Here is a 26,099-nt window from a genome sequence, read left to right on the forward strand (position 1 = left end):
TTTATCTTTCAGGATTTGTGTTTTCAGACGAGACTCAATTAATCCTCACTGCAAGGGTCAAGTCTTCGTGGCTGTCCACTTTCGGCACAGTCAGTCTGCTGAAAAAATGGTGGTCTTTGTTATAATATTAATCTTAACAAAATATGATATTGAAATTTAAAAAAAATAAAATAAAATGAAAGCCACAAAAATTATAAAGTAAAATAAAAAAAAAAAAACAATTATGCGGCCATTTTTTTCATCATATTCAATTTCTTTAAAAAAAGATTGTGTTTGGAGTTGTCTGAATGCAAAATAATCATTACTAATGATGGGGTAATGCCAATATTTTTCCCAATTCCGATACAATTATGGATTCTGCTCTAAAAACAATTCTGATGCAATTCCCAATTCTTGCAAAATCTGTAAATATTTAATCAGTTTTTTTGTTTTTTAAATTTAGGATTACCTTAAAAAACCCATGCAATATACGCATAGATTTTCGCAAATATAAAATACACTTGTGTAATGTGTGTGAGAGGGGCGGGGGTGGGGCATATCACCGGTTAACGGGTCCTGCTGGTATTTTATAACTATAATTCATTCATATCTATCCATGTCATGAGATTCAATCAAGAAATAAAATAAAAAAGTTATAAAACATCCTGCATTAGAAGAGATCCGTTAAAAAAAAAAATGGATAAATATTAAAATTAAAATTACCCCTATTTATTTTTATTACAGAATCTATGCTGAAATAGAAATTATCATAAATTTTCATATATCGGATCTTAGAATTCACAATATTTTTTAAAGCAAAAACAAAACCAAAAACAAAGAATATGATCTCAGCTAACAAACCAATCAGACCAAATGTTAATCTACAAACTACTGATAGAAAACAAAATATCAGGTTAGATATTTGGTTCATTTTTTAAGCATGGGCAGAGAAGATAGGAAAAAGCAAAACACACAAAATAAAAATTTTTTTTTAAATAAAATAAAAAATATAGAGATGTCAGGTTTGGTTTAGCTACAATATAAATCCCTTCTGAGGGCCATATAGCACCAAAATACAATTATTGTCATCAATTTATTTTATATGATTAGTTGGTTGGTTGTTTTTATTTTACGGCATATCAACACTTTTCAGGTTATTTAATGCCGAATCCAGTTATTCTGAAGAAAAATTTTTTAATAGAATATATATATTTTTTTCAAGTCGGTTTCTATTTAACCCATAGTTGGGACCCTAACAGGTACTACCACTCCGGGTCAGAGTGGACTGGGAGCAATTGCAATCAAAGGGTGGCTCCGCACTCCCCAAAGCCCACAAGCTGGGGCCTAACCATCGGATAAATTGAAAAATAATCTTAACCATAGCTGGAGAGAAATTGTGAATTCACACATTCTCAACTGTATCAGTGCATGAATTTACACAATCGATTAGTCAGGATTTGAACTCCTTACAGTCAATCCCATAGTTTGGGTGGTATCCATTATGTTTGGTTTGGTTGTTTTATGGCAAATCCAACAAAAAAGTTCAAATTTATGCTTTAAGTTCATAATATCTCCAAATATTTATTCATGATGTTTGGTTTGATTTGGGGTTTTTTACCATATATCAATTTTTTGCTTACTGCAAAATCCAATGATTTTGATATGTTTCAAGTTTGTAGGTTTTTCTTTTTTTTTTCTTTTTTTTTTTTTAAAAAAGATATCACTTTTTTTCTTTTTATTAAACAAGGCTCAAAAGCCACTCACAGATAAGGGTTACTTAATGGCAGGTGTCCGGTGAGACAACACTGATGATTGGTAATGGTGGAAATTGAGCAGAATTTGATTTAAAAGGATGGCTGAATAAGAACTTGTTTACATTGTACTTGAAAACGATCATGTTGTAGTTAACTGTGAAGCAGCACTACAGTAAATACACTACTAAACAACACCAGATCCGTAGAATGAGATGAGTTAAATCATAGATTACTTAATCTTGTGGCTTTACAGTCTTAGAAAATATTATTGAAGGGTAAACAGTTTTATATAAAACAATCCCAGCCAAATAAAATAGCTCAATATACAAGATAGAGCAAAGTAAAAATTGTAGGATTTATAGTTAAATTTTGTGAAGTAAAAATATTGAATTATTTTAGACAAAAATGTATTATTTGAAACAGGGAATACAAGAAATTTAAAGTTCTTTCCTTAATTCATGGATTTTCAATGCATGGCTCATCTCTTCAGAGGAAATATCTTTAACAAAATAATCATTATGAATAATAAATCTTGCTAATTAGCACTGTAGTGTTGTAAGTAAATGAAGACAAAGTAAAACCTCTTTCCAAGGCTTTATTGAACAAAATTCACAGCAACTAAAGCAAGAGAGAAAGAACTGTCTTTTAAAGAAAAAGGAACACGTGCAAAATCATGTGTCAAGAAACTGAATTTGCATATCTATTTTTTTTTTAAATAGTAAGAACAAAACAATTTAAATGAAAATATAACAAACATATATATTGAAAATTACTTGAAAAATATCTTTAAAGGAACATAGATAAGGCCATCATTTAAAGGTGATCCAACGCAAGAGTTGGATTAATCAAGAAAAGGATACATATTCAGAGATACATGATCCGAATGGTGTCCCAGGAATAGAGATGAAGATTATTTTTATATTCCATACTGGCTGATAATTCCAATACCAAAGGTAAAGTCCAAAATTGTAGAATCCAATTCTTGCATTGAATCACCTTAAAATGATGTCCTTATCCATGTCCCTTTAAAAATATTTTAAAACTAATTTTCAACATATGTGCTAAATAGCAATCTATAATGATTATTTTGCTAAATACATTTCCTCTGAAGATATGAGCCATGCATTGGAAAATCCATGGATTAAGGAAAGAACATTACATTTTTTGTATTCCTTGTTTCAAATGTTTCATTTAAAAATTCTATATTTTTAATTCACAATATGTAAATATAAATCCTACGATTATATATATATATATATATATATATATATATATATATATTAAATTGTAATTCAATGAATTTAAAAAAAACTCTCATTGAAATGAAATGAAGTGGTTGAGTTTCATATCAAAGAATTTTTATTATTCTAAGCAAGACAAAGAATGCTTTAAATGCTTTTATTATTGAGTTTTTTTTTAAATTCATTGAATTACAATTTAATTTATTTGCTCTATCTTGCATATCGAGCAATTCCTGTTTAGATGGGATAACTTATAGAATATTACTGCCAGTAATATTTTTGTAAACCTACAATCTCACGTTTCCATAACAACTAATTGTTAAATAAAAAACTATTCTGAAGAATATATATATATATATATATATATATATATATATATATATGTGTGTGTGTGAGTGTCTGAGGGATGCTGAGCATCTAAATATGCTATCAAATAATCTTTTCTCACGTATATTATTCAAATTGTGTCATAATCGTTGAATAGTTTTCATTAATATTCTTGAGAATACATCCATCTTTACTCGCTCCCAGCTATGAGTGAAATCGCAGAATAGACTAAGCTCTCAAGTTTTTACAAGGAAAATTCTGAAAAAAGTTCAAGTCAAATGATTAACTGCATTTTCAACTCGCATAAGAAATAATGGTACTCTACCAATCCAGTTAAGCACTTAACGCAAAAGTTCAGCTTAGTGAAATAGAAACAGATGTCTGTCCAACTCTGTGTAAAAGTTGAAACAGAGAAGATTATCTATGAAAAAAGCATTAAAAAATAAATTGCTAATGTGGATCTGATTGTTGACATACTCTCCAATCCGAACTACAGCGAATCTCAGGGGTCACCAAAAATTAAACAGGGAATGTCAAAGCTCTACTGCAGATTAGTATTTGTGAGTAAAAAAAAAACAAAAAAAAAACAATACTACTTGGGTTGGTGCATAATTATTGTGGCCGTTTTTTTTTTGGGGGGGGGGGGGTTCCTCAACAAATTCTATTCAACAAAAGCAATAATAAATGGACAGTTTATTTGATTTGCTTCATAAAAATAATCTCTTTCCAAAATATAAAATCCATATTCTGCTCTACCATTTTATGAAAGGTCGGAATGCAGTACAGTGATCAAGTGATCACAACATGCTTTTAGATGAAAGAAAAATCTGGAAACGTCAATACAAATCTCACAGATAAAGACTTGACTTGAAGCAACATTCACCCAGGATGGGTTGAATCGGCTACTCCCATAGAACACAATATCTCAGATGAATGCAGACCATGCACAACAATCCACAACAGTCAAGATATTGGCAGCCGGTCCCAAGATCAGCAGATGTCCTGATTTGGGTATTGGAAACAAAATGGTGCCAGTAAACTCACAGAATTTGGCCAAAGTAGTATAGGTAACCACTACCAATCTTTTGTGTCCTCGTCAGCCAGGTCAACTCTCAAATTTCAATGAGCAGACATTTTTGGCAGTTGTGAAAGAAGATGAGAGCTTGATAAAGCTAATGTTATCTGAAGACTTTACTGTGGATTATTCAACCTTGTTTGTCATCACAGTAAAGTATGGTTGCGTGGTTCTCTACAAACCCTTTTGTCTTGAGAATTACATTAACTCCTGAAGAAGAGCTTGGTTTGGCTTTGAAAAGGAAAAAAACATCATCAATATTTGATGTATTTTATGTCAGGAAGCCAATATCTTCAGACAGCCTGATCTGATAATACCAGACCAAGAACAATTGCAATGTAATCCTCCATCTTATTGCTCGAGTGGCACAACAGCTAAAAACCTGGACAACAAATCATCAAAAAGGACTTTTGCTAGATTCTCAGGTTCACTAGTGGTCGGCCTTCGACAGTGAATTGTGATTGGTTATCCATCTCATGTGACTTGCACAGGTTAACCTCAGGATGTAGTGCAGGCCAGGAAAGAAGCTGGCTTAATCTAACCAGAGTGAATGCTGTGGCAACAACAGAGAGAGTTCGTCCATCAGAATAGTAAAGATCATCTGATCATCCTCGGGGTGATGGAGGACACGTTCTAAAAGTTTGTTTAAAGCAAAGATGGTTTGTACAATGCCAGCCTCACATGCTCATTCCAACCAGCCTAATCCAGCGGCATGACAGAGTCAAAACTGCTGGGGACCAGGTGGTATGCAGGAGTTGTCGGCAGTGTCGACATCCTCCTACATACAGAGTCTGGTATTCCCAAATGGTTACTGGTCTATTACTGGCCAGGCTCAACATTGCTTAACTTCAATGATTTAACAAAAACTGATTTGTCAATGCTATTATGCCATATATAAATAATTATACGCTATCAACAAAGTCGAACATGTTTGAATTTTTTTTTTCTTCAACAATACTTATGCACCAATCCAATAGTTGGTACTAAGACTGTACCACAAAGATGAAAATGTAAATAGAAGCAAGCAAATGGGAAAGGAGGGAAGGACAAACTTTTTTTCTTTTTTAAATGGCATAGTTGAAGGTGTTTTGATTTAAATATCAAGATGTCATGAAAAACTGAATTTTATTTAGATTAGCCACAGGAGATTTGGCACTCTTGTTTATTAAGAGTTCAACCCTGGAGCTGTATTTAGACTCTGTTAATTTATTCTTTAGGAGAAGGAGGAGGATTCTTCCCACTGCCTGGAGAAGAAACTTTATTATTCTGAACAACAATTCATGAAGCAGACACCTTTAGGATGAACTTTGAACTTGCACCATAAAATAAAAATACAAGTAAAACTAAACACTCTGCTCAGTATTATAATTTGAAAAGTTAACCCTCATTTTGAGGCAAAAATCAAAGTAAAAATATTTATGCCCTGAATGAGGTTTGAACTCACAACTTCTGTTTGTAATTACAGCATGCTAACTGACCGAGTCATCATAGCAATTAGTAAATGACCATACTATTACTATATTAACTACACATAAACTGGAACAAGCAGTTGTTGTAACCCTCTTTATAGTCTAATATGTCAAATGCTTAGGATGAAGGGAAAGTAATAGCCAATGAAAACGCTTAAATTTTAAGTCATGGGGTCAAATAGGAGTTAATATTAAATACATAAACCAGAAACTGCATACGAGAAATAAATACTATCTGGCAATGAAAGACCAATTTCAGATTTACTGATTCTAAAAATTAATCTATTTATTATTTTAGTCTTTAATTATTGTAATCATGTTTGGAAGTTATATCATATATTTATTTATGTCAGTAATATTCTGTAAATAGCTAAAATAGGTCATTAATATGTTTAATAAATGTTTCTTCAAAGAAGGCACTACAACTGAGCAAAAAAAAAAAAAAAAACCCCAAAAAAACTAAGATTTAACAGTGAATATCAGAAATTTGGTTGCTTATTAAATTTTTAACAATTTTTACAGGTGGCAGTGATAGAAGATATATATGCGAGAGTAAAAGTTCCTCTTCCTTCTTTTATTTATGACTAATAAAAATAAAATATTGATCCGGATTAAATATTAAAAGCAATCAGAAATAAAACTTTTTTTAAAGCAAATTATTGCTTTAAATGATTGCTGAAACAGATTTGATTATATACCTTGCATTAAAAAGATCTATTAATCACAAAAATGTGGAAGGAAAAGCTCTATTATATATATATATATATATATATATATATATATATATATATATATATATAAGATTAGAGTTATTATTATTATTATAATAAAGGTTATTTATGAGATAGTCTTAATGAAACTCACTTGACCAAAGAATGGAGAGATGGCCTGAAATTGAAGGAAGACAACATAGCGAAACAAGATTCTTGAAAATAAAATAATGAAAAATATAGAATACTGCAAATGACCGTGCCTTCTCAAACATATCCATTCATATAAACTTTCTCTCTTTAATTGAAAGAAAATCCCATTTTTTGCAATGAAAGGGTTTGTGGCTATTGGAATAGATTTTTTACCTGAGAATCAACTTGAGAATCCACTTGCGACTGACTGCTATCCTCTTCAAGAACAATTTCCGTGTTATATGCCACTTGGCGATAACCTGTAAAGAAAATAAATAAAAAAATAAGTTAAATCTATAAGTATTAGATTTAACAAGCATTGACTGGATGTTACATAGTAGGGACCCTATGCTAGTAAATAGTGGTTAAGTTAGCTAGTGTGAATTTTGATAAGAATCACCGTTAGAGCATGTCAGGATAACCAGAACTGTACCTAGAGACTGATGACAAAGTTGAAGTGGGAGTCAGGCTGTCACATAGTAGAGACCCTACGCCAGTAATTAGTGATTAAGATAGCTAGTGTGAATTTTGATGAGGGTCACATTAGTATATGTCATGATAATTTAGCTGCAAACGGAATTGTACCTAGAGACAGGTAACATGAAGAAGTGGGGTTGAACAAGTCAAACTTCCTAGGTAGAACAAACAATCGTGATATAATAGGAGTCATGTTTTTGAGTGAGAAAAAACTAAAGATTTTGGTTTAGTCTCTCTTTTGGGAGCATTGCGATTGCAAGGTGTCCAATAATATAGAAATAATCTAAGCTGATGGCTGTCTGCATTACACATGATTGGTTGTTGTGTAGAAGAAAATTATTTTTAGCTTTGCAAAACATGACTGCATTTTGCAAAGGGAAAAGAAAAAAAAACAATATCAATGATTAGTGCATTTTTGGTCAAGAAGCCAGTATCTTCAGACAGCCTGATCTGGTAGCACCAGTTTCATATTGGGCTGGAAAATAGAGACTGTGCTTACCTTTCATTTCTGGCATGTTGAGGTTTTGGTTGGCATCCAGCAAAGACTTCACTGGTTGATTATTGATTCTCTGCGCCCATCTGCCCCGCGGTTGAGTGGGACTTTGGGGTTCTTCAGTACTTGATGTGATCTGTTGCCCTTCAGACTAAAAGAGGAGAAATTCTTCAGATATGAGAAAAAAAAAATAATGGAAACAGATACGCCTTCTCAAAAAGGGGGAGATTATTCCAGAAAATTTAAACATGATGCAAACTCAAAGAATCCTTTAGAGGAAAAGGAAAACGAAAAAAAAAAGGAAAACGAAAAAAAAAGGAAAACGAAAAAAAAAAGGAAAACGAAAAAAAAAAGGAAAACGAAAAAAAAAAGGAAAACGAAAAAAAAAAGGAAAACGAAAAAAAAAAGGAAAACGAAAAAAAAAAGGAAAACGAAAAAAAAAGGAAAACGAAAAAAAAAGGAAAACGAAAAAAAAAGGAAAACGAAAAAAAAAGGAAAACGAAAAAAAAAGGAAAACGAAAGAAAAAGGACAACGAAAAAAAAAAGGAAAACGAAAAAAAAAAGGAAAACGAAAAAAAAAAGGAAAACGAAAAAAGGATAAAGGAAAAAAGGATAACGAAAAAAAAAGGAAAACGAAAAAAAAAAGGAAAACGAAAAAAAAAAAGGAAAACGAAAAAAAAAAACGAAAACAAAAAAAAAAGGAAAACAAAAAAAAAAAGGAAAACAAAAAAAAAAACGAAAACAAAAAAAAAACGAAAACAAAAAAAAAAACGAAAACAAAAAAAAGGAAAACAAAAAAAAAGGAAAACAAAAAAAAGGAAAACAAAAAAAAAGGAAAACAAAAAAAAAGGAAAACGAAAAAAAAAAGGAAAACGAAAAAAAAAAGGAAAACGAAAAAAAAAAAGGAAAACGAACAAAAAAAAAAGGAAAACGAACAAAAAAAAAAGGAAAACGAAAAAAAAAAGGAAAACGAAAAAAAAAAGGAAAACGAAAAAAAAAAAAGGAAAACGAAAAAAAAAAAAGGAAAACGAAAAAAAAAAAAGGAAAACGAAAAAAAAAAAGGAAAACGAAAAAAAAAGGAAAACGAAAAAAAAAGGAAAACGAAAGAAAAAGGACAACGAAAAAAAAAGGAAAACGAAAAAAAAAAGGAAAACGAAAAAAGGATAAAGGAAAAAAGGATAAAGGAAAAAAGGATAAAGGAAAAAAAGAATAAAGGAAAAAAGGATAAAGGAAAAAAAGGATAAAGGAAAAAAAGGATAAAGGAAAATTGGAAAGAGTACAGAAGAAGAAAGAAAACCTGTTTATCTTTACCTTTGCTTTTGCCCAGCTGGGTAACTGACCAATACTAATGCGGAAATCCATTGGATTGGTGCTGGATTCAGAACCTGTCGGGTTGATTTCCATAGAGTCGTTCTTTAACAACATGTCCTGTATTCCCGTAACAGGTACTTCATGGGGATGTCCATTCGAAGGGCTGCTAGTAAGAAAACCAGTGACTCTGTGCAGTGGAAAACTTTCATTGCTGTCTGTCTCATCCAGAGTGATGGGTCGGATTGGCTTCATGGGGGTCAGTGGGGATCTAAAAGGATTAGAAATTAGTTGAAAGAAAAAAAAATAACAACAGGAAATTACATTTACATTACAAATATGTTAAGAGTGTGTGTGTGTGGGGGGGGTGATTAATCAGAATCAAGAATTAGAAAAACAGGAACTTTTTGGGGTATGTGAATCTGAAAAACAATTTTAGCCTAATTTTCAATTCTCAGAATGATTCTTTGAATTACGTTTGTCTTTTTTGTTTAAAATTTGATTTTCCATTACAAGTATTTATGAAAATTTTAAATATTTATTCTTTTTACACTACACGTAAAAATAAAATCTATATATCATAAGGAATTTAGCTGAAAATGGTGCCAAGTGAAAAAAAAAAAAAAAAAAAAAAATGGCACAGGTATAATGATATGAGCAGATAAATAAGAAAAAAAAATGGCACAAGTGAAAAATATTGATGAAAATTTCAAAATGAGTTTCACATTACTATTTTCAATCAATTACGAAAAAGATTAGAGAAAGATCAATTTCTGACATGTAGCCCTCTCCTAAAATGTACTTTGTATTTTTGCAAAAATATCTGCACGTTTTTTTTTAGCAATAGAAAATTTTTTTTTTTATTGCTAAAGGGAGTCACCATTTATCAAGTTTCGAAGGCCACTCGAGGATAAGGTTTAATGAATGTAAGGTGGCAGTGTAGTAAATAAAAAAGACACCTCTATAATTAAATATTCAAAAAGAATGGGAATCAATAAATGTATTGGAATCTGAAATTGAGAATAGAATCGATAATTGTAGCAGAATCAGAAAAAATATTGATATTGTCCCATCACTAATACACACACACATATATATATATATATATATATATATATATATATACTCCTATAATTTTTTTTTTTTGTTGTGATATTAAATTATTTAAATGGATTAACTCTTTTCTATTTATTTAAAAATAAAATACAACTTTGTTATACATGGGCCATGGCATTGCATTCATCTGCAAAAGATATAGCTAATTTGCATATTCTTTTAAGCATTCATTTTAATTAATTCTCTAATAGTTTTTTTTCAGTTTTGTTATGGGATGATCATCTTTAGTTAACTATTATGTGTAATTATATTTATGCTGATATTCTACATGTAATATTTGCATAAAATCGTTATAGTAAATACAAACCTCTTTCTATATATATTTATGAATGCATATATATATATATATATTTGTTTAAAAATTTTGCCTACCAAACTCGTGTCAGTTTTGGTCTACATACATTCAACTTAATATATAAGGTATTCAAACACCTATGAAGTTTTATATTTGGGTTTTAGCTAGAGAAAATTGGTGTGAAAATTAAAATAATGGAATTTGCTAGATGAAGGTCAAACAACTACATTACAAATATGCATGCGTAACATAATAGCTATTGGTTCAGGTTTTAATTTTTAGCCTTGCAGCAAGCCTGTCTTTATAGCTCAGGCATTAACGTCAAAGGAAAAAGTAAATCGTAAACTAAACATTTTAGTTTCGATTCTCAGTAGTGGTGCATGAGTCCATTTATTAAAACTTTAAATTATTTAAATTTATTGGGTCCAATATAATCTTCTATATATATATATAAAAGGCAAAATGTGTGACCATTTCATGTATGTCTTCAAAAGGCTTTTCTCGCACATGGTCCCAGGTTCGTTACTATCACTTAAAACTGTTTATATAGGTCCTATATAATAATATCTAGGAATTAGGAAAGCACGTAGCGTATAGATTTATTCACGTCAATTTTTAAAAAATTATTGCTATTTTGGTTTCTCGCGTGTTGATCGGGCTTTTTAGTATAAATAAAGTGAAACTAAACTCAAATGACATATTCTCGGCATTGCGTCAGGGGAAAAACGTCCAGAAGCAATCAGCTTTGATCAGTCTTGTATATCAGATTCAATCTGGACAATTGGGAGCTGCTTTCCCCTCCCCAACATCTGTTGGGGGAAGAAACAGTCAAATTTGGATAAACAAACCCAAACGCTGCATGACTTCTATTTGACCTTCTTAATTAGATAAAATGGGAGCAGCAGAGTTAACTTTTATTGCGCACGCCTGTTTTTATAGTTAAATAAATAAATAAATTCTAACCAACGTTGTCTGTCGCCGTGGCTCAATGGTTAACATAGCACGGTTTTTTTTTCACACATTAATTTCCAACTCAAGGGTACGGGTTCGATTCTCATACTCACCTACCAAAACATTTTTTTATTATTATTATTTAACACCCCCTGGAGTTTTGATTTACCTCAAAACACCCGGGCATCGCCGGATACCCCCCCGCTATTCTATAATATAAATCTCACCTGTCTGTTTAAGTGTATGTATGCATGTTGTATGTATGTTTGTATGTCTGCTTAAAACTTTTGACAGAGGCAACAGATTTTCACAAGATCAGTATAGTTTGGAAGCTCGACCCTTCGGACAACAAATATCGAAAAATTGGCTAAAAACATTCATTCCTTCACCCTGAACTGGGCACTTTTCTACAGAGAGGGGTCGCTTTTTTTTGCCGATATTTTTACATTCTTTTCCTCCTTCGCGGTACAGGTTCGAGCCTGCCTGCCTAATACGACTTTTTTTTTTTTTTTTTTTTGCTAAACACACACCTCCAAACACCCGGGAAACACCAGGCACCCAGGCTAGTATAATAATAAATATGAAATCTGCATTAATCAAAATATCATATTTAAGCGTATTTTATGAATGAGCAATGCCCCGGAGCCTGCTAATATTATATATATATATATATACTAGCAAAAGTACCCGTCGTTGACTGGGTTCAAAAACAGCCTACAGAAAATGGACTCTGATTTATTAAAGTATGATAGGTTATGAAAAGGAAGGGTTGTAAAGAAACAGCTTCGAATTTGGGGGTATCAAAACCAAAGCAAAATATGATGAAAGTAAAAATAAAATATATAACACCCCATGATTTATTATACCATACCTGTTCACACTGAAACACTTATCACAATATTCTGTGGATCTATATTAAAAAACCTTGTTAAACTTTGTGACATATTTCCATTCTATGGGGGTCAGGTGCGAACAAACACCCCATAATTTTATTATACCAAATTTCTTCAAACTGAAACATAATTATCAAAGTATACTTACGCAAATAGATATGAAAAGTCTTTATTAAAGTTTGTGCCTATTTCCATTCTATGGAGGCCAGGCGCGAACGCAGACCCCACAATTTTATTATACCACCCCTATTTAAGTTAAAACATACTTAAAGTATTCTTATGTACATCTATAGCAAAACACTTGTAAACGTTTTCTTTTTAATTTTTTATTTCCATACTTTGTGGACCAGGCGTGAACGCACACCCCACAATTTTAATGAACCACCGTTCTGCCAGATCAAACATACCCATTCCTGTGTCTCGATACATCTTCTATCATTATATGTAATCAGTTTTTTAAAATAGTCAACCATATAGGAGCCTATTCGTGACCAGACACACGCACACACACACACACACACACACACACACACACACATTCAGCTTATATATATATATATATATATATATATATATACACACAGGCTTTGCTATGCTGGCATGACAATGTTTCGATCTATGATTATCAATGACTAAAATCTCATCAAGCAAAAATAAAATTATCAAAATAAATCTGATACCATTATTTTTTGTAAAGGTCTATGTGCTCATATTAAAAGATTTTAGAAAAAAAATTTTGTTTTTGGATATTCAATACATACATATATATATATATATATATATAAAGATTATAAAAATATTTCTTGGCATTCTTTAAACTATACATGAATTCATTTCAACTAAATATGCTGACTGGATTTACTTTTGGATTCTGTATAACCATGTATAATATATCCTTTTCTTACTCCTATAATCGTTTTCAACTTTATGCTTTCCACAAAATTACGCATCGGATTTACTGTTAGATTTTATTTTTTTCATTGTGGATTCTTTCTTTTTCATTCTTGCAAGCAGATAGCAAAGTCTCAATTTCTAAGGTTTCTGTTATACTTTTCTTTTTTTTTTTATACACCATTGGACTTTAGTTCTTTTGATGAGAAAAGTGTAATATTTAAAAAAAAAACTCTTGCTTCCCTGTTTATGGAATAATGCAATTATTTTTATTCATCATCAGTTACTAGCAGATGTACCTGTCAGTCATTTATATTTTTTAAGAATAACACTGGATAAGCATAGCTAATATATACGAGGGGCGAGCAATAAGTAATGCCCCTGACCCACTTCCAGTTGTCTGATCTAGCTGAAATTTTGCATGTGCAATGATTTATATCTCTACAGGTTATGTGGCAAATTACAGCTCTGAACTAATTGTGGTTTCTGTTTTCCAGGTGTTTGAACAGAGTCAGGTGTAAAATGGAGCCTGTTGAATGTCGAGCAGTGATCCGGTTTTTGTATTTGAAAGGATGCACACCACAGGAGATTTTTGATGAAATGAAAGAAACTTATGGTGATAATGCCCCATCATATGACCTTGTAAAACTCTGGCATCGTAAATTTAAACATGGCCGGAAGTCTGTGGAAACAGCTCCCAGACCTGGTCGCCCCCCTTCTGCCATTGATGAGGCATCTGTCCGTCAAGTTAAGGCTGCCATTTTGGAAGATCAGCGCATTACTATTTGCCAAATAGCTCAAGATGTCAAGATTAGTACAGGGTCTGTGGAAACTATCATTCATGACCATTTGCATATGCATAAAGTGTCTGCCAGATAGATTCCCAAGTTGCTCACACCATTCCAGAAGCAAGAATGTGTGGAGTGCTCGAGGATGAATTTGGAGATGTGCCAAGAAGATGAGTCAAAGTTTTTCAAAAGGCTGATTACACAGGATGAAACCTGGGCCCAGAACTATGATCCAGAGACCAAAGCTCAGTCAATGCAGTGGAAGCACTTGGACTCACTACCTCCAAAGAAGGCAAGGGTGCAGCCCTCCACTGGCAAGGCCATGCTCACAATCTTCTGGGACCAGGACAGAGTAGTGATAACAGATTTCCTGGCAAAGGGTACCACAATTACAGGAGCCATTAGGTTTCACTTTTGAGGAAATTAAGGGAAGCTATCAAAATTAAGAGGCGGGGCAAGATCAGCAAAGATACCCTCCTCCTGCAGGACAACACTCCGTTCCACAACTCACATGTCGCCAGATCAGAAGCATGGGCATGTGGTTATGAAATCCTCCCCCATCCTCCCTACTCTCCTGACCTTGCACCCTCTGACTTTCACCTCTTCCCAGCCATGAAGTTGTTTTTGAAAGGAAAGAGTTTCCCCAGATGATGCAACCTTGATTTCTGATGTCGTGGTCGGAGGACCAACCTGAGGTGTTCTACAAAAACGGTCTCCAGAACTGCATCAAACGATGGGAAAAATGCATAACTCTGGGTGGTTCCTATGTAGAGAAAGACTAATAACTGTGCCAAGTTTCATTGCTCTACTGCTATGGGAAGTGGGTCAGGGGCATTACTTATTGCACGCCCCCTCATGTGTGTGTGTGTGTGTGTGTGTGTGTGTGTGTGTATATATATATGTGTGTGTGTGTGTGTTTACTGTTTTGGGGAAAGAATTCTATCAAAGTGCTCGATTACAAAGAAAAAAAAAATCAATATAAGAGCTAATATTTATTTAAAATTGTACAAAAAAAAAAAAGGTCAGATAAACATTGGTACTGTCGGTTTCAAGGGGGACCAGTTAATGGTAAATAATGTTAGGCTCTCATCAGCCATATTGTTTATATGGCTGACAAGAGTCTAACATTATTTACCATTAACTGGTCCCCCTTATGTTAGGCTCGAAACCGACGGTACCAATGTTTTTCTAACCTTTTGTTCAGTTTTAAATAAATAATATATATATATATATATATATATATGACCTTATCTGTGTATGCGGAACGGTCTATCATAAATCATATTTATGCATATTTTATAACCGGGCAATGTGGGCAGCTTGCTAATGCACATTATATATATATATACATACATGTTATACACACTAATTGTATTTACCCAGCATTATCCTTAATTCATAAGAAATAAAAACGACTGATAGAAGCAGTAATCACCCAAATAGAAAAAAATAAAAAGTACATAGCCTGATGATTTCTGGCAGGAATGAAACATGGACGCTTCTGTGTTGTTTACTTGGCACAGATTTTTTAGACTCATAGCTCTACCCATGTATTGAGCACTGCTGACTAAATACTACAAAATATATAAGCAGAGCTACCCGGCATTGCCTGGGGCCATAAAAGTAAAAAAAAAAAAAAAAAAAAAAAAAAAAAGTGCTTATTTGTAAATGAAGCAATTGAATAATATGGTAAATATTATCCTAAATTTTTAAGAAAGGCTTCCATCTCTTTCTCGTGATACTAAGTAATGATAGATCATATTTAGACGCCCACCCCCACGTGCGCCTAGCAGCTGTGCTCCACAATTGATGATGAGCGGTCAATTAGTTTAGATGTGAATTTTATCCAAACAAATAGAAAACATTTCATGCTGAATTTTTCCCGTGGCTTTAAGATCAAATTCAATTGTATGCCAGCAGATCGTGCTGAAATAACATTATTTGGGAGGGAGGCTTTCTACACTTTTGAGGACTTATGTAGAAAACGAGCCGTGATATTTTTTTAGATAGAATTTTCAGATTAAAAACGGTTTTATGGCATGGTTTACTTATTAAAATGTTAGGTGAAAGTACAGATTAGTAAGAAAACTCCTTCCCCTTTCCATGAGTATCTACGTGTGTGTGTGTGTGTGTGTTATACAGCAGTCTGACAGCTACAAAGCCACTATTAGAGTGATTTATATCGTACACACGCACATATACACAACTGTAATGACCTATGCATTAAATGAACTTAATGCCAGCCAAAATAATGTCTCTTAGTGATGCCCAATTTTAATTTTAGTAACCGTTTGTTTATAAAGCGAAGAACTGGATTCCTGAATATGAGAACTTTCAGAATTCAGCCAATCAGAGTGGACGAACTTTAGGAAGGGAGCCATTATTATTTATGAATTGGGAAGATTATGTTAGGTCTATGTATGTATAAGCCAGTTATGTCAGTGTAATCATAGGATCTGTGGAATGTCTAGAATTAATCCTGGTGACAACTGGTAGCAGTGGTAGGATTAAATATTTAAAGAGAAAAATAGGGACTTCTTCGTCTAAAGATGTTGCAATTGTGATGGTGTTGCTCGTAGGATGCAATGTAGTATTTTATTATCACGATTGAATGTGTCTAAAATGATGTTTGAAAGCTACATAAGATAGTGTCTATTAGTGTTGATGTATTGAATTTGTATGTGGCATCTGTTGTTGTCCAGAGGGGAATTCCTGCGGCTACTTTATTAATATAGAGGTAAACTTACTAGCAGCCCACCAAACATTGGTCGTAAAATATGCTTAAATATGATATTTTAATTTATGTAGATTTCATATTCATTATTATAGAGTTAATACTCTATTGATTATTATATTGTACCCAATATATAGTAGTGATTTCAAAAGTTAAAAAAAACAAACTTGGATGCCATTAGTTAGAATCGAAATCAAAACCATTTGTTACCATCTGAGCTAAGTTCATACACATGTCAAAACTTCAAAAGTTAATGTAGTTAAATGTATACTTGCACGTGTAGAAGATACACATTTAATCAACTTACTCCTGGCCAAGTTCTAATTTTATTAATTTTGACCTCTTAGCAGCTATTTTTACCGGCCAAAAATCAAATCAAATTTGTCCTACAGATCCAAATTTCATATAGTTTCAAATCTGTAGACCAAAAATTGACAGTGTTTTAGCAGAGACCATTCCTCAGATTTTTTTTTTTTTTTTGATGAGCGGTAGTACCTCGAAACACGTGTTTGTAGATTACTGTTTAATAAGTAAAATAATACTATTTGTTTACATACAAAAAAATATGCGCAATTTTCTAAGGAAAAATATTTTTCATGATCTCCAAGGTTTGAAATGCTAATAACTGCATTATCGTTAAAATAAAATCAACAAAAACTCAACATAAGTTTAAAAGCAATAAAAATAATATGTAAAGTCATCTAGGATTTCATGCCATAAAGGTTAACACTCTTGACATAATACTTATGGTGTGAGGTTCAAATCCTAGAAACAGTCAAGCTATACTGATGAGAGGTAGTACCTTGAAACGTGTTCATAGATTACCATTTTATATATATATCATCATAGGTGTATATACACAAAATAACGTGTGTGTGTGTGTATTGGCAAAAATGGGATTTATTTTGGGAACTATTGAAAGAAATATATAACAATTTGATCTTTGTATTGATATTGTATTAATAATGTAAATGTCTACGCAAAAAATAAAAATAGTCAATTATAGCAAAAAGCGAAGATGAGAGAATTTTACTCACAATATAAAAATGGAGAGAGAGAAAGTTGAGAGGGTCGAATATCAATTCTTATATGAACCCTTCAAAATGGTTGCAATAGAGAAAGAAATTTTTTTTTTTTTAATGGGATGCCTTGACACTCATATTGTCATTCTCTAATGATATTTCTACTTCTCAAAAGAAAAGTCATACAAAAAAAAAAAAAAGTCAGATTTACCTTATATGAAGAAAAGAGCATATGTTACAGCAGGATGATAGGACAGACAGATGGGTGGACACGGGCAGGGTAAATATAACAAATATGCAGCTGTGAGCGTCGATCAAATATGTGTGCACATAAACTGTTGACTGACATTCATTACAGAAGGAATTTGGTGGCAGGTTTTTATATTAAGAGTTGATTAGCAAATTTGAAATAATTAACCTAATTGTTAATTTATGAACAAATAAAAAAAAAAAAAAAAAAAAAAAGAATGTGCTACATTTCATTATTTGGATTATTCAGACTACTATTTCGTCTTGAATGTTATTCTTACATTTTGGCTGCTGTAACCTTCGACCTCCTTTACACAAATCTCGTCAAACTGGAATCTTAAAGAATTCCACCATTACTGATCATATGTCTTACCACCTATCTAACATCCTAGAATGGTCCCACAGGCCTTGATAAATAGTGACCCAACCAATTCAAAATAAAAAAAAAAAAGTCCGCATAAACTAGTGGCACAACGGATAAAGGACTAAGTTAATTAGTTCTAAGTGACAGTCTCTGAAGGCTGATACGCACAATATAGCTAATATTAAGAATTTTTTTTTTTTTTTCCATAGGCATCACCACATTATCAAGGCCAAGAGGCCACTCAAGGATAAGGGTTAAAGAGTGTACAGTAGAAATTGGACATTATAGTAATCATTAGTAATGAAAATTTGGTAAAGTTGATAACTTATATGGAACGGCTCATCAAGAACTTATTTACGTTAGACTTGAAGACAACCATATTGTAGTCAGCCGGAAAGCAGGAAAACGGAAGACAATTCCACAGGCGTGCAGTTCTAAGAAAAAAGCTTTGTTCATGGAATCTACGTTTAGGTTTAGGCACAGATAAAGAGTGGGGGGAATTATTGATAGTGTTTACAGCTAGACGAGTGTTTCTTGTGAAAGTTTGGCGAGGGGGGACCATAGATTGAAGCTCATTCGAACACTTTCCATGAAAATAACGATACATCAGAGACAAACTCGCAACATCTCTTCTGTGAGATAAAGGTTGCAAGGAAGAGAAAAGGACATCTCCTACGAGGCTACGAAGTCTATTTTGAACTCTATCAAATAGTAAATATTCACTTAAGCCTTCACCCGTTTATAAGAAATAATCTACACATGTTAAATAAAGGGTTCAGTTTGAAATTCAAAGCTGATTTCTGAGTTTAAAAAAATGCACCTTAAGAAATTCAAATCATCGTGAGAATGTGATGTAATGATTATAAGTACATTCAGGTTCTCCCTCCTAACAAGAATATGATTGGCTGGTTAAGCCATAAATACCCATTAGTAGACCAGCTTGGAAAAGACGTCGAAAGGTACATCGAAAGCCCTACATTTAAGGATATCACCAGCTCCGACCACAAACATTCATTCAATAAGATGACAACTAGATAATTACACAAATACACAACCAAGACCACTCAGCTACTTTAAACGAATATATCACTTTGTGAGACATATCAGAATGATATCTAAAATGAGAAAAATAGTCTAATTAATCCAAAATAATCCAATATATATATATATATATATATATATATATATATATATATATATATATATACTTGCATGGGTACCCGGCGTTGCCCGGGTGTTTGGAGGTGTATGCTGAGCAAAAAAAAAAAAAAAAAAAAAAAAAAAAAAAGTCAATTTGTTTAACTTTGAACCCTATTATGACCCCTTAAAATTTGTTTTGGGCTGAAATCGAATTAAGTTAGATCCATGTCCAACGAACCTATACCTAAAATTTCAATTGTGTAGACCCAAAATTGTCGGAGGAGTTTGGTAGAGTTCTCAAAGGTCAAATCGTTGAACTTTGACATTTTAACAGCTAAATTTCTGGCCGAAAACCCCGATCACACCCATTTTCCCAAATCTCAGTACCCTGTATATCAAATTTCGAGTCTGTAGACTGAAAATTAACAGAGTTATTGCGAAGGAAAATGTACACAGACAGACACACAGACAAGTTCACTTTTATAGATATATACGATTATGTTACATACATATTTTCTAACAATTTATGTTAACATGTTTTTTCCAACGTTATATAGTTGAATTCGCTTGTATAATTGTGGATTTTCTAGCAGAAAATTTGCTTATGCATATGCTAAGTCTGTGATATGTTCAATTTAGTTGGGTTTTTTTCAGGAATTTAAACTGCATTTTTTTATTTTTTAAATATTTAATTTCAGTATTTTTTTTGTAAAATATTCAAAGCTACCTTAGACTATACACACACACACACACACGTAATTGGAATTATTTTCAGTTTATGCTATTATAATTTTGATTTCAATAAATATCCAACTAATAGAAATTTTTTTTTTTTCAAAATCCAATGAATAATTACAATTATGACATACAAACACACAAAATTGTCTCAATTTTGTTACTATAGAAATAAGCTTCTTTTTTTTTTGCAAAATAGCAGAGCAAATAATTTATTCAGTTTTGAAAGAATTTTTTAAAATCTAATTTGGAAGAAACAAAAAAAAATATTTTATTCATTCTTGAAACTGATTCCTGTAAGTAGGTAGGTAGGTAGGTAGATGCATGAGTAGTAATAGTAGTAATAATTTAGTAGAAATAATTATTATTATTATTACTAGTAAAACCGAGTCGATCCACATTTGTTTCCCTAATACTATATATCTGAAATTGCACGAAATACATGCTAAAATATTCTTAAAATTTTTAGATTAAGTTAGGCTAGAAAGAAAAAGGAAAGAAAAGCAAAGAAAGAGAAAGGGAAAAAAGGGAAGGAAAAGAAAAGGAAAAAAAAGGAGAGAAATAAAAAAGAAAAATCCATTTTAATTTTTCTAATTAACCATAAACTGTAATGATCTCATCAAATGAACAATTTCTTACTAAGTGTATCTATCTTCCTCTCTTATTTTATAGTGTATCTCTCTCTCTCTCTCTCTCTCTCTCTCTCTCTCTCTCTCTCTCTCTCTCTCTCTCTCTCATCATGTGTATTTATTAACATGTAATAAAGCAGGATAAAATAAAAGATAGGAATAGTATCTTATAAAATAAAAGGGAATATCACCACATTTAACTTGTGGTTGGAGAGGAATATATGTGTGTATGTGTGTGTGTGACAGAAAATCTGAAAACATTGATATCATCTGTTTGAAATCCAAACAAAGGGGACCAATATCTGGTCCCCTATGCCAAACTCTCTTCAGCCTCTTTTTCTATCTATCTAACCAGAAATTACATCTTGCACACTGTATAAAACTCCAGGATATTATGGTCCCCTAATCTTATTTTCATTTTTGCAATCCCTTTTTACATTTTTTATTTTTAATATTGGATTTCAACTGACAATTTTGCTGATATGTGAATGGTTAAGTGAGAAATATTTTTTTTTTTTTTTAATTGGCAAATTTAAGTAGCTTGGCTCATAACTGCAAATAAAAATTTTTTAAAAAACTTCCTGTGTCAGGTAAATTAAAAGTTAAATTAATTTAAGGATTTTTCTGATCTTCTGTAATACATATAAATAAATATGTATTAGATATGTTTGAAGCCAAAACAACGCATTATTACAAAATAAACAGATGATTTCAATATAAACTTCAAACAAAATAAACATTTTGTAATAATGCGTTGTTTTGGCTTCAAACGTATTTAATACGTATTTATTTTATTCAAACTCAACCAGCACTTCTATTCAAGAAACACAAAAACTAACGTGAATTCCGCGTGACCAATGCACCATTCCGACATTTGAAAAGACTATCATAAAAACAAACGGATTTCTACTGATTCTATGCTCCAACAACAACAAGGCAAAAAAAAAAAAAAAGAAAAAAACATACTGATGATGAAATATATCTTCGAAACATATTTATAAATTTCAATATAAATTTCAAACAAAATAAATATCTGTTTATTTTGTAATAATGCGTTGTTTTGGCTTCAAACGTATCTAATACGTATTTATTTTATTCAAACTCAACCAGCGCTTCTATTCAAGGAACAAACTCTAACATAAATAAATATGTTCTTATTTGGGAATTTTCTTAATAATCGAGAACTCAGTTGGGGAGTTCTCTCCCATTATATATATATATTATAAAAAAAAATATGAACATATTTTCTTCATATTAGAACCTATTGGGATAATAGAAAGCTCACTAAATAGAGCAATCAAACAAACAAAAATGTAGTAAATTACAATATTCATTAATTCATGGAAAAATTATAATAAAGAAAAATACTAAACCCATGGATTGGCAAAGACAGATTTAATTCATCAGAGGATAAACATTAATAAAAATAAGTATCACTAGTTTGCATAAATTTGAAAAGATTTATAAAAAAATAAATTGTGAAACGAAGATATTTTCTATGGAATAAAAAAAAATTAAAAGAAAAATCAAATAACTAATCAATTAATTAATGAAGTACTTCCATAACAAAGAATCTGGAATCCAAAGTTTGAATGGATTATATTGAAATACAAATGATCAGTTAAATGATGGGTTATGGATTTTTCTTTATTATTATAATTGTTTGAAATTTTGATGGTTAATAAATCTAGTAATTTATTCAAGTTTTTATTTTCAATTAGAAAATGTCTCGTGTGTCTATCCTTTCCATTTTTTTCTCGGAAAACACTGGGTTGATCTGACTGAACTTTTGTTATAATATGATGTAGCAAAATATTATGGCATTTGTTCAATGCACAGTTAGGAATTAATAAAGATTAATATAGAATACAAAAATGAGTACAAATTTAACCATATTCAATCATCAATTTGGTATTAAACATTCATTCCAATTGAACAGAGAGTAACTTTTGCCTGTTTTTAACAGGCTAAAAAGTCTAATATAAGGTGGAATGATAAAATTGTCGTCCTACAAAAAGACAACATGATTCCATTTCCGTTTAATGAAAATCTAGTTTTCTTTTATTACAGACTATCTACTAGTTGGCCAGTTATCTACAAATCCCAAGAGCGATAGGAGCCTTGTAGCATGTCTGAAAGTGATAATGTTCAATGAGCGAAATTAGAGATGCACTACTGTACAACTCATGCTCTCTACCAATCCAAGTTATGACAACAGGACCATTACCAGCACTCTCAAAATGCATCACTGGATTGCCAGGAATAACAGGAACATGCCCAGGCTGATGACAAAGTTCCCGGCCATGGTTACGGTCTTCAGTGTGGTTTCAAAAGAGGGCCACATGAAGCCACCTCACATCTTCGAAGTCGGCTTGAAAGTCTACCTGGATATACTGAAGAGTGTAGTGATCCCCTGCTGCAATCAGGTGGCCACTGGCAAACCCTGGGTGTGGCAGCAGGACTCAGCGCCAGACCACAAGTACAAAGAGACCCAGGCTTGGCTTCAGGAGTGCTATGACTTTGTATCCTTCTCTCACTACCCCACCTCCTCCCCTGATCTGAACTCGCTGAACTACTTTTTTTGGTCACATGTCGAGGACATCAACATTACCTTCTACAACACCAAAACCAGCCTGATCGTTGCCATCCGCCGAGTATTCACCGAGCTCTTTTCCTTTTATATATTTAACTGACTTTAGAAACTCATTTTTCCTGATTCAAATAATGTAACTCGAGCTCAATGGATGACCCGACAGGTCTCCCCCTCCCCCAGTCGGTCTGAATTTCTGTAGACTTTCTTACCTCTAAAACAAAGTCATTACATGCTTATCAAGTAGAAGATATAAAAAAAAAAAAGTGTGTACATGCATACGCAATCAAATTGCACAACAATGAATTTTACCTTTGGATGGGGATTGAACTCAGGTTAAGGCTTTCCTTTGGTAAATTTCCTTTCTCTTCCATTCTCATTTGCATTTGTTTGGTAAGTTGTGAAGAAAGGCGCCAAATGAAAATGCACCTGTAAAAAGAAACGAAAATGTTGAAGATAGAAAAGCAGCATTGGGCGAGGAAAAATAAAAATAAAACAGAACATATGTTGCAAAAGAAAGTTGAAAAAAAAAAAAAGAAAAAAAAAATACTTAGAATGTTCAGGAACCAAAGCGATGAACAAAAAGCTATAAGAGTTAAAAAAAAAAAAAAAAAAAAAAAAAAAGAAACTCTCAAATAGGTGTGAGGAGCATAAATATATCTGATGCTCTAAATATATCTGATTATTATTTCTCTTCTTTGGGTATCTCTTATTTTATCTCAACTTCTAATAAGAATTATAATTAAAATATAACAAAAATAATTCTATCACAGACAACAAAAAATTAATTCAAAGAAAAAAAGGGGGGGAGGAAAAGAGGGGAGAAACGAAAAAGGGGGGAAACGGGGGAGGAAAGAGAATGGGAAAGAAAAACAAAAACAAACAAAAAAAGGAAATTGAAAAAAAAAAGAAAGAAAAGAAAAAAGGGACAAAGAAAAAGAAATGAAAGAAAAACAGGAGGGATTAAAATACCAAAAATAAAACCAAAAGAAGCAAAGACACCTCCCCCACATCGGTTTTTTTTACCTAAATGGGAGACTAAAGAAAAACCATGAAATCTTCAATAAGTCAAACAAAAATTAAAAAAAACTAGCTTTAACGAATGAAAATCAAACATAACTATTTAATCAGAAAACAAACCAATAGAAATTGATACAAATTTCCAAAAATAATTATTTTTAATCTCATGTACGACAATCATTTCAGGAAAGTATTTATATAACACACTTTTATATTCTTGTCAAGAGTTTGTTTGGCAACTTTATTATGACAACCAGTTAAACAACAAATCAACTGCAAAAATTATTTACCGCAGACATTCAAAATGTGCGATCTACAAAATGATAAGGGTTTTTAATTCAGCTTTTAAATTTACAATTAAATATATTAAGATTTAGTTATTTTTGTTTCTTCTCATCTTATTCCATAATTGTAACAAATTGTGGGGGTGGAGGAGTCGTGGAGATGGGGTGGGGGCTCAATAAAAATCAAATTTGTGCATTCCAGGACTCCTTAAATCAAAAAGCTATCAGCATTACTGTGTATTAAAAAAGAAAAAAAGTTCTTATCTCTGCACTCAAAACTTTAAATGTGATTTCTCAAGTTAGAAAGTATTTTTAAAAATAATAAATAAATTTTTTAAAAATCCAATCCATAATTGTGGACTTTAAAACAGAATTTAAACTCATATCAATGTCTTTTTCATTAAACATTTAGTTGAAGAAACTTTTCTAAATAATAACCTAATGATCTCAAATTTTGAAAGACACAATTGGATAAAAGTTAAGATAAAACTTTGCCTATAAATACTATTATAATAAAGCCCGGTCTAATGATTGGATTATAATAAGGTCCTGTGTAATACATGAGCAAATTTTTACATTAATGATCCAATGATACACTGTAAAGCACACGGAAAACAGTCAGATGAAGTTTTTTTTTGTTTTTTTACTGTTTTTTTTTTTTGTTGTTGTTGTTTTTTGTTTTTCCTGTCTTTCATATTTAAACTTATTCGATTTATGTGGGAGAAAACACAAGAAACAAAGTAATTTAATTTTTATTTTTTCGATTTTTTTTTTCTCCTCATCTTCCAGGAATTGCTATATATATATATATATATATATATATATATATATATATATTCAGACCCTATGTACTGTTCATAACTTTATGTGCATATGTATATATTAAAAAGTGTGCATATGTGCCATAAAGCCTTTCTATATAATAGGTTTCCTTAACTACCATAGAGAAATGTTGGTAGAGACCAGAGGTCAAATATTTTTAAACTTTGACCCCAATTTTGACCCCTTAACATTTGTTTAAGGCTCAAATTAAATTCAAATGTTTGACCCATGTCCAAGTAACCTACATCTAAAATTTCAAGTATTTAGACCCAAAATTGGAAGAGGAGTTTGGTAGAGTCTGCAAAGGTCAACTTTGATCTCTGGGCAGCCAAATTTTCGCCCAAAAACTGATTAAAAGGTTTGCTGCATGTCTGAATACACTTTATGTAAAATTTCAAATGTTTAGACCCAAAATTGGCTTGATAGTTTGTCAGAGACTGCAAAGGTAAAATCTTTTGAACTTTGACACCTTGGAAGCTAAATTTTCAGGGGGGAAAAAAAAAAAAAAGATTAAAAAGTTTGCCTTATGTCTGACTACACTTTAAGTAAAA

At 31.8% G+C, this 26,099-nt stretch overlaps 1 protein-coding gene across 5 annotated transcripts in view; it reads right to left on the bottom strand.

Moving 5' to 3' along the window:
- LOC145260432 (uncharacterized) overlaps positions 1–26,099 on the bottom strand; it is a 544,502-nt gene that overhangs the window by 127,609 nt on the left and 390,794 nt on the right. For all 5 annotated transcript variants that reach the window (XM_080118436.1, XM_080118435.1, XM_080118434.1 and 2 more), the window contains 4 exons: positions 23,735–23,851; positions 9,029–9,296; positions 7,724–7,868; positions 6,922–7,007 (listed from right to left, as the gene is read on the bottom strand). In XM_080118436.1, coding sequence (XP_079974562.1) covers positions 6,922–7,007; positions 7,724–7,868; positions 9,029–9,296; positions 23,735–23,851 — 616 coding nt within the window. The remainder of the gene's footprint in view (positions 1–6,921; positions 7,008–7,723; positions 7,869–9,028; positions 9,297–23,734; positions 23,852–26,099) is intronic.

The sequence above is a fragment of the Euprymna scolopes genome, chromosome 36 (genome assembly GCF_053919585.1).
Source record: "Euprymna scolopes isolate OS-2025 chromosome 36, ASM5391958v1, whole genome shotgun sequence".
Classification (NCBI taxonomy): Eukaryota; Metazoa; Mollusca; class Cephalopoda; order Sepiida; family Sepiolidae; genus Euprymna; species Euprymna scolopes.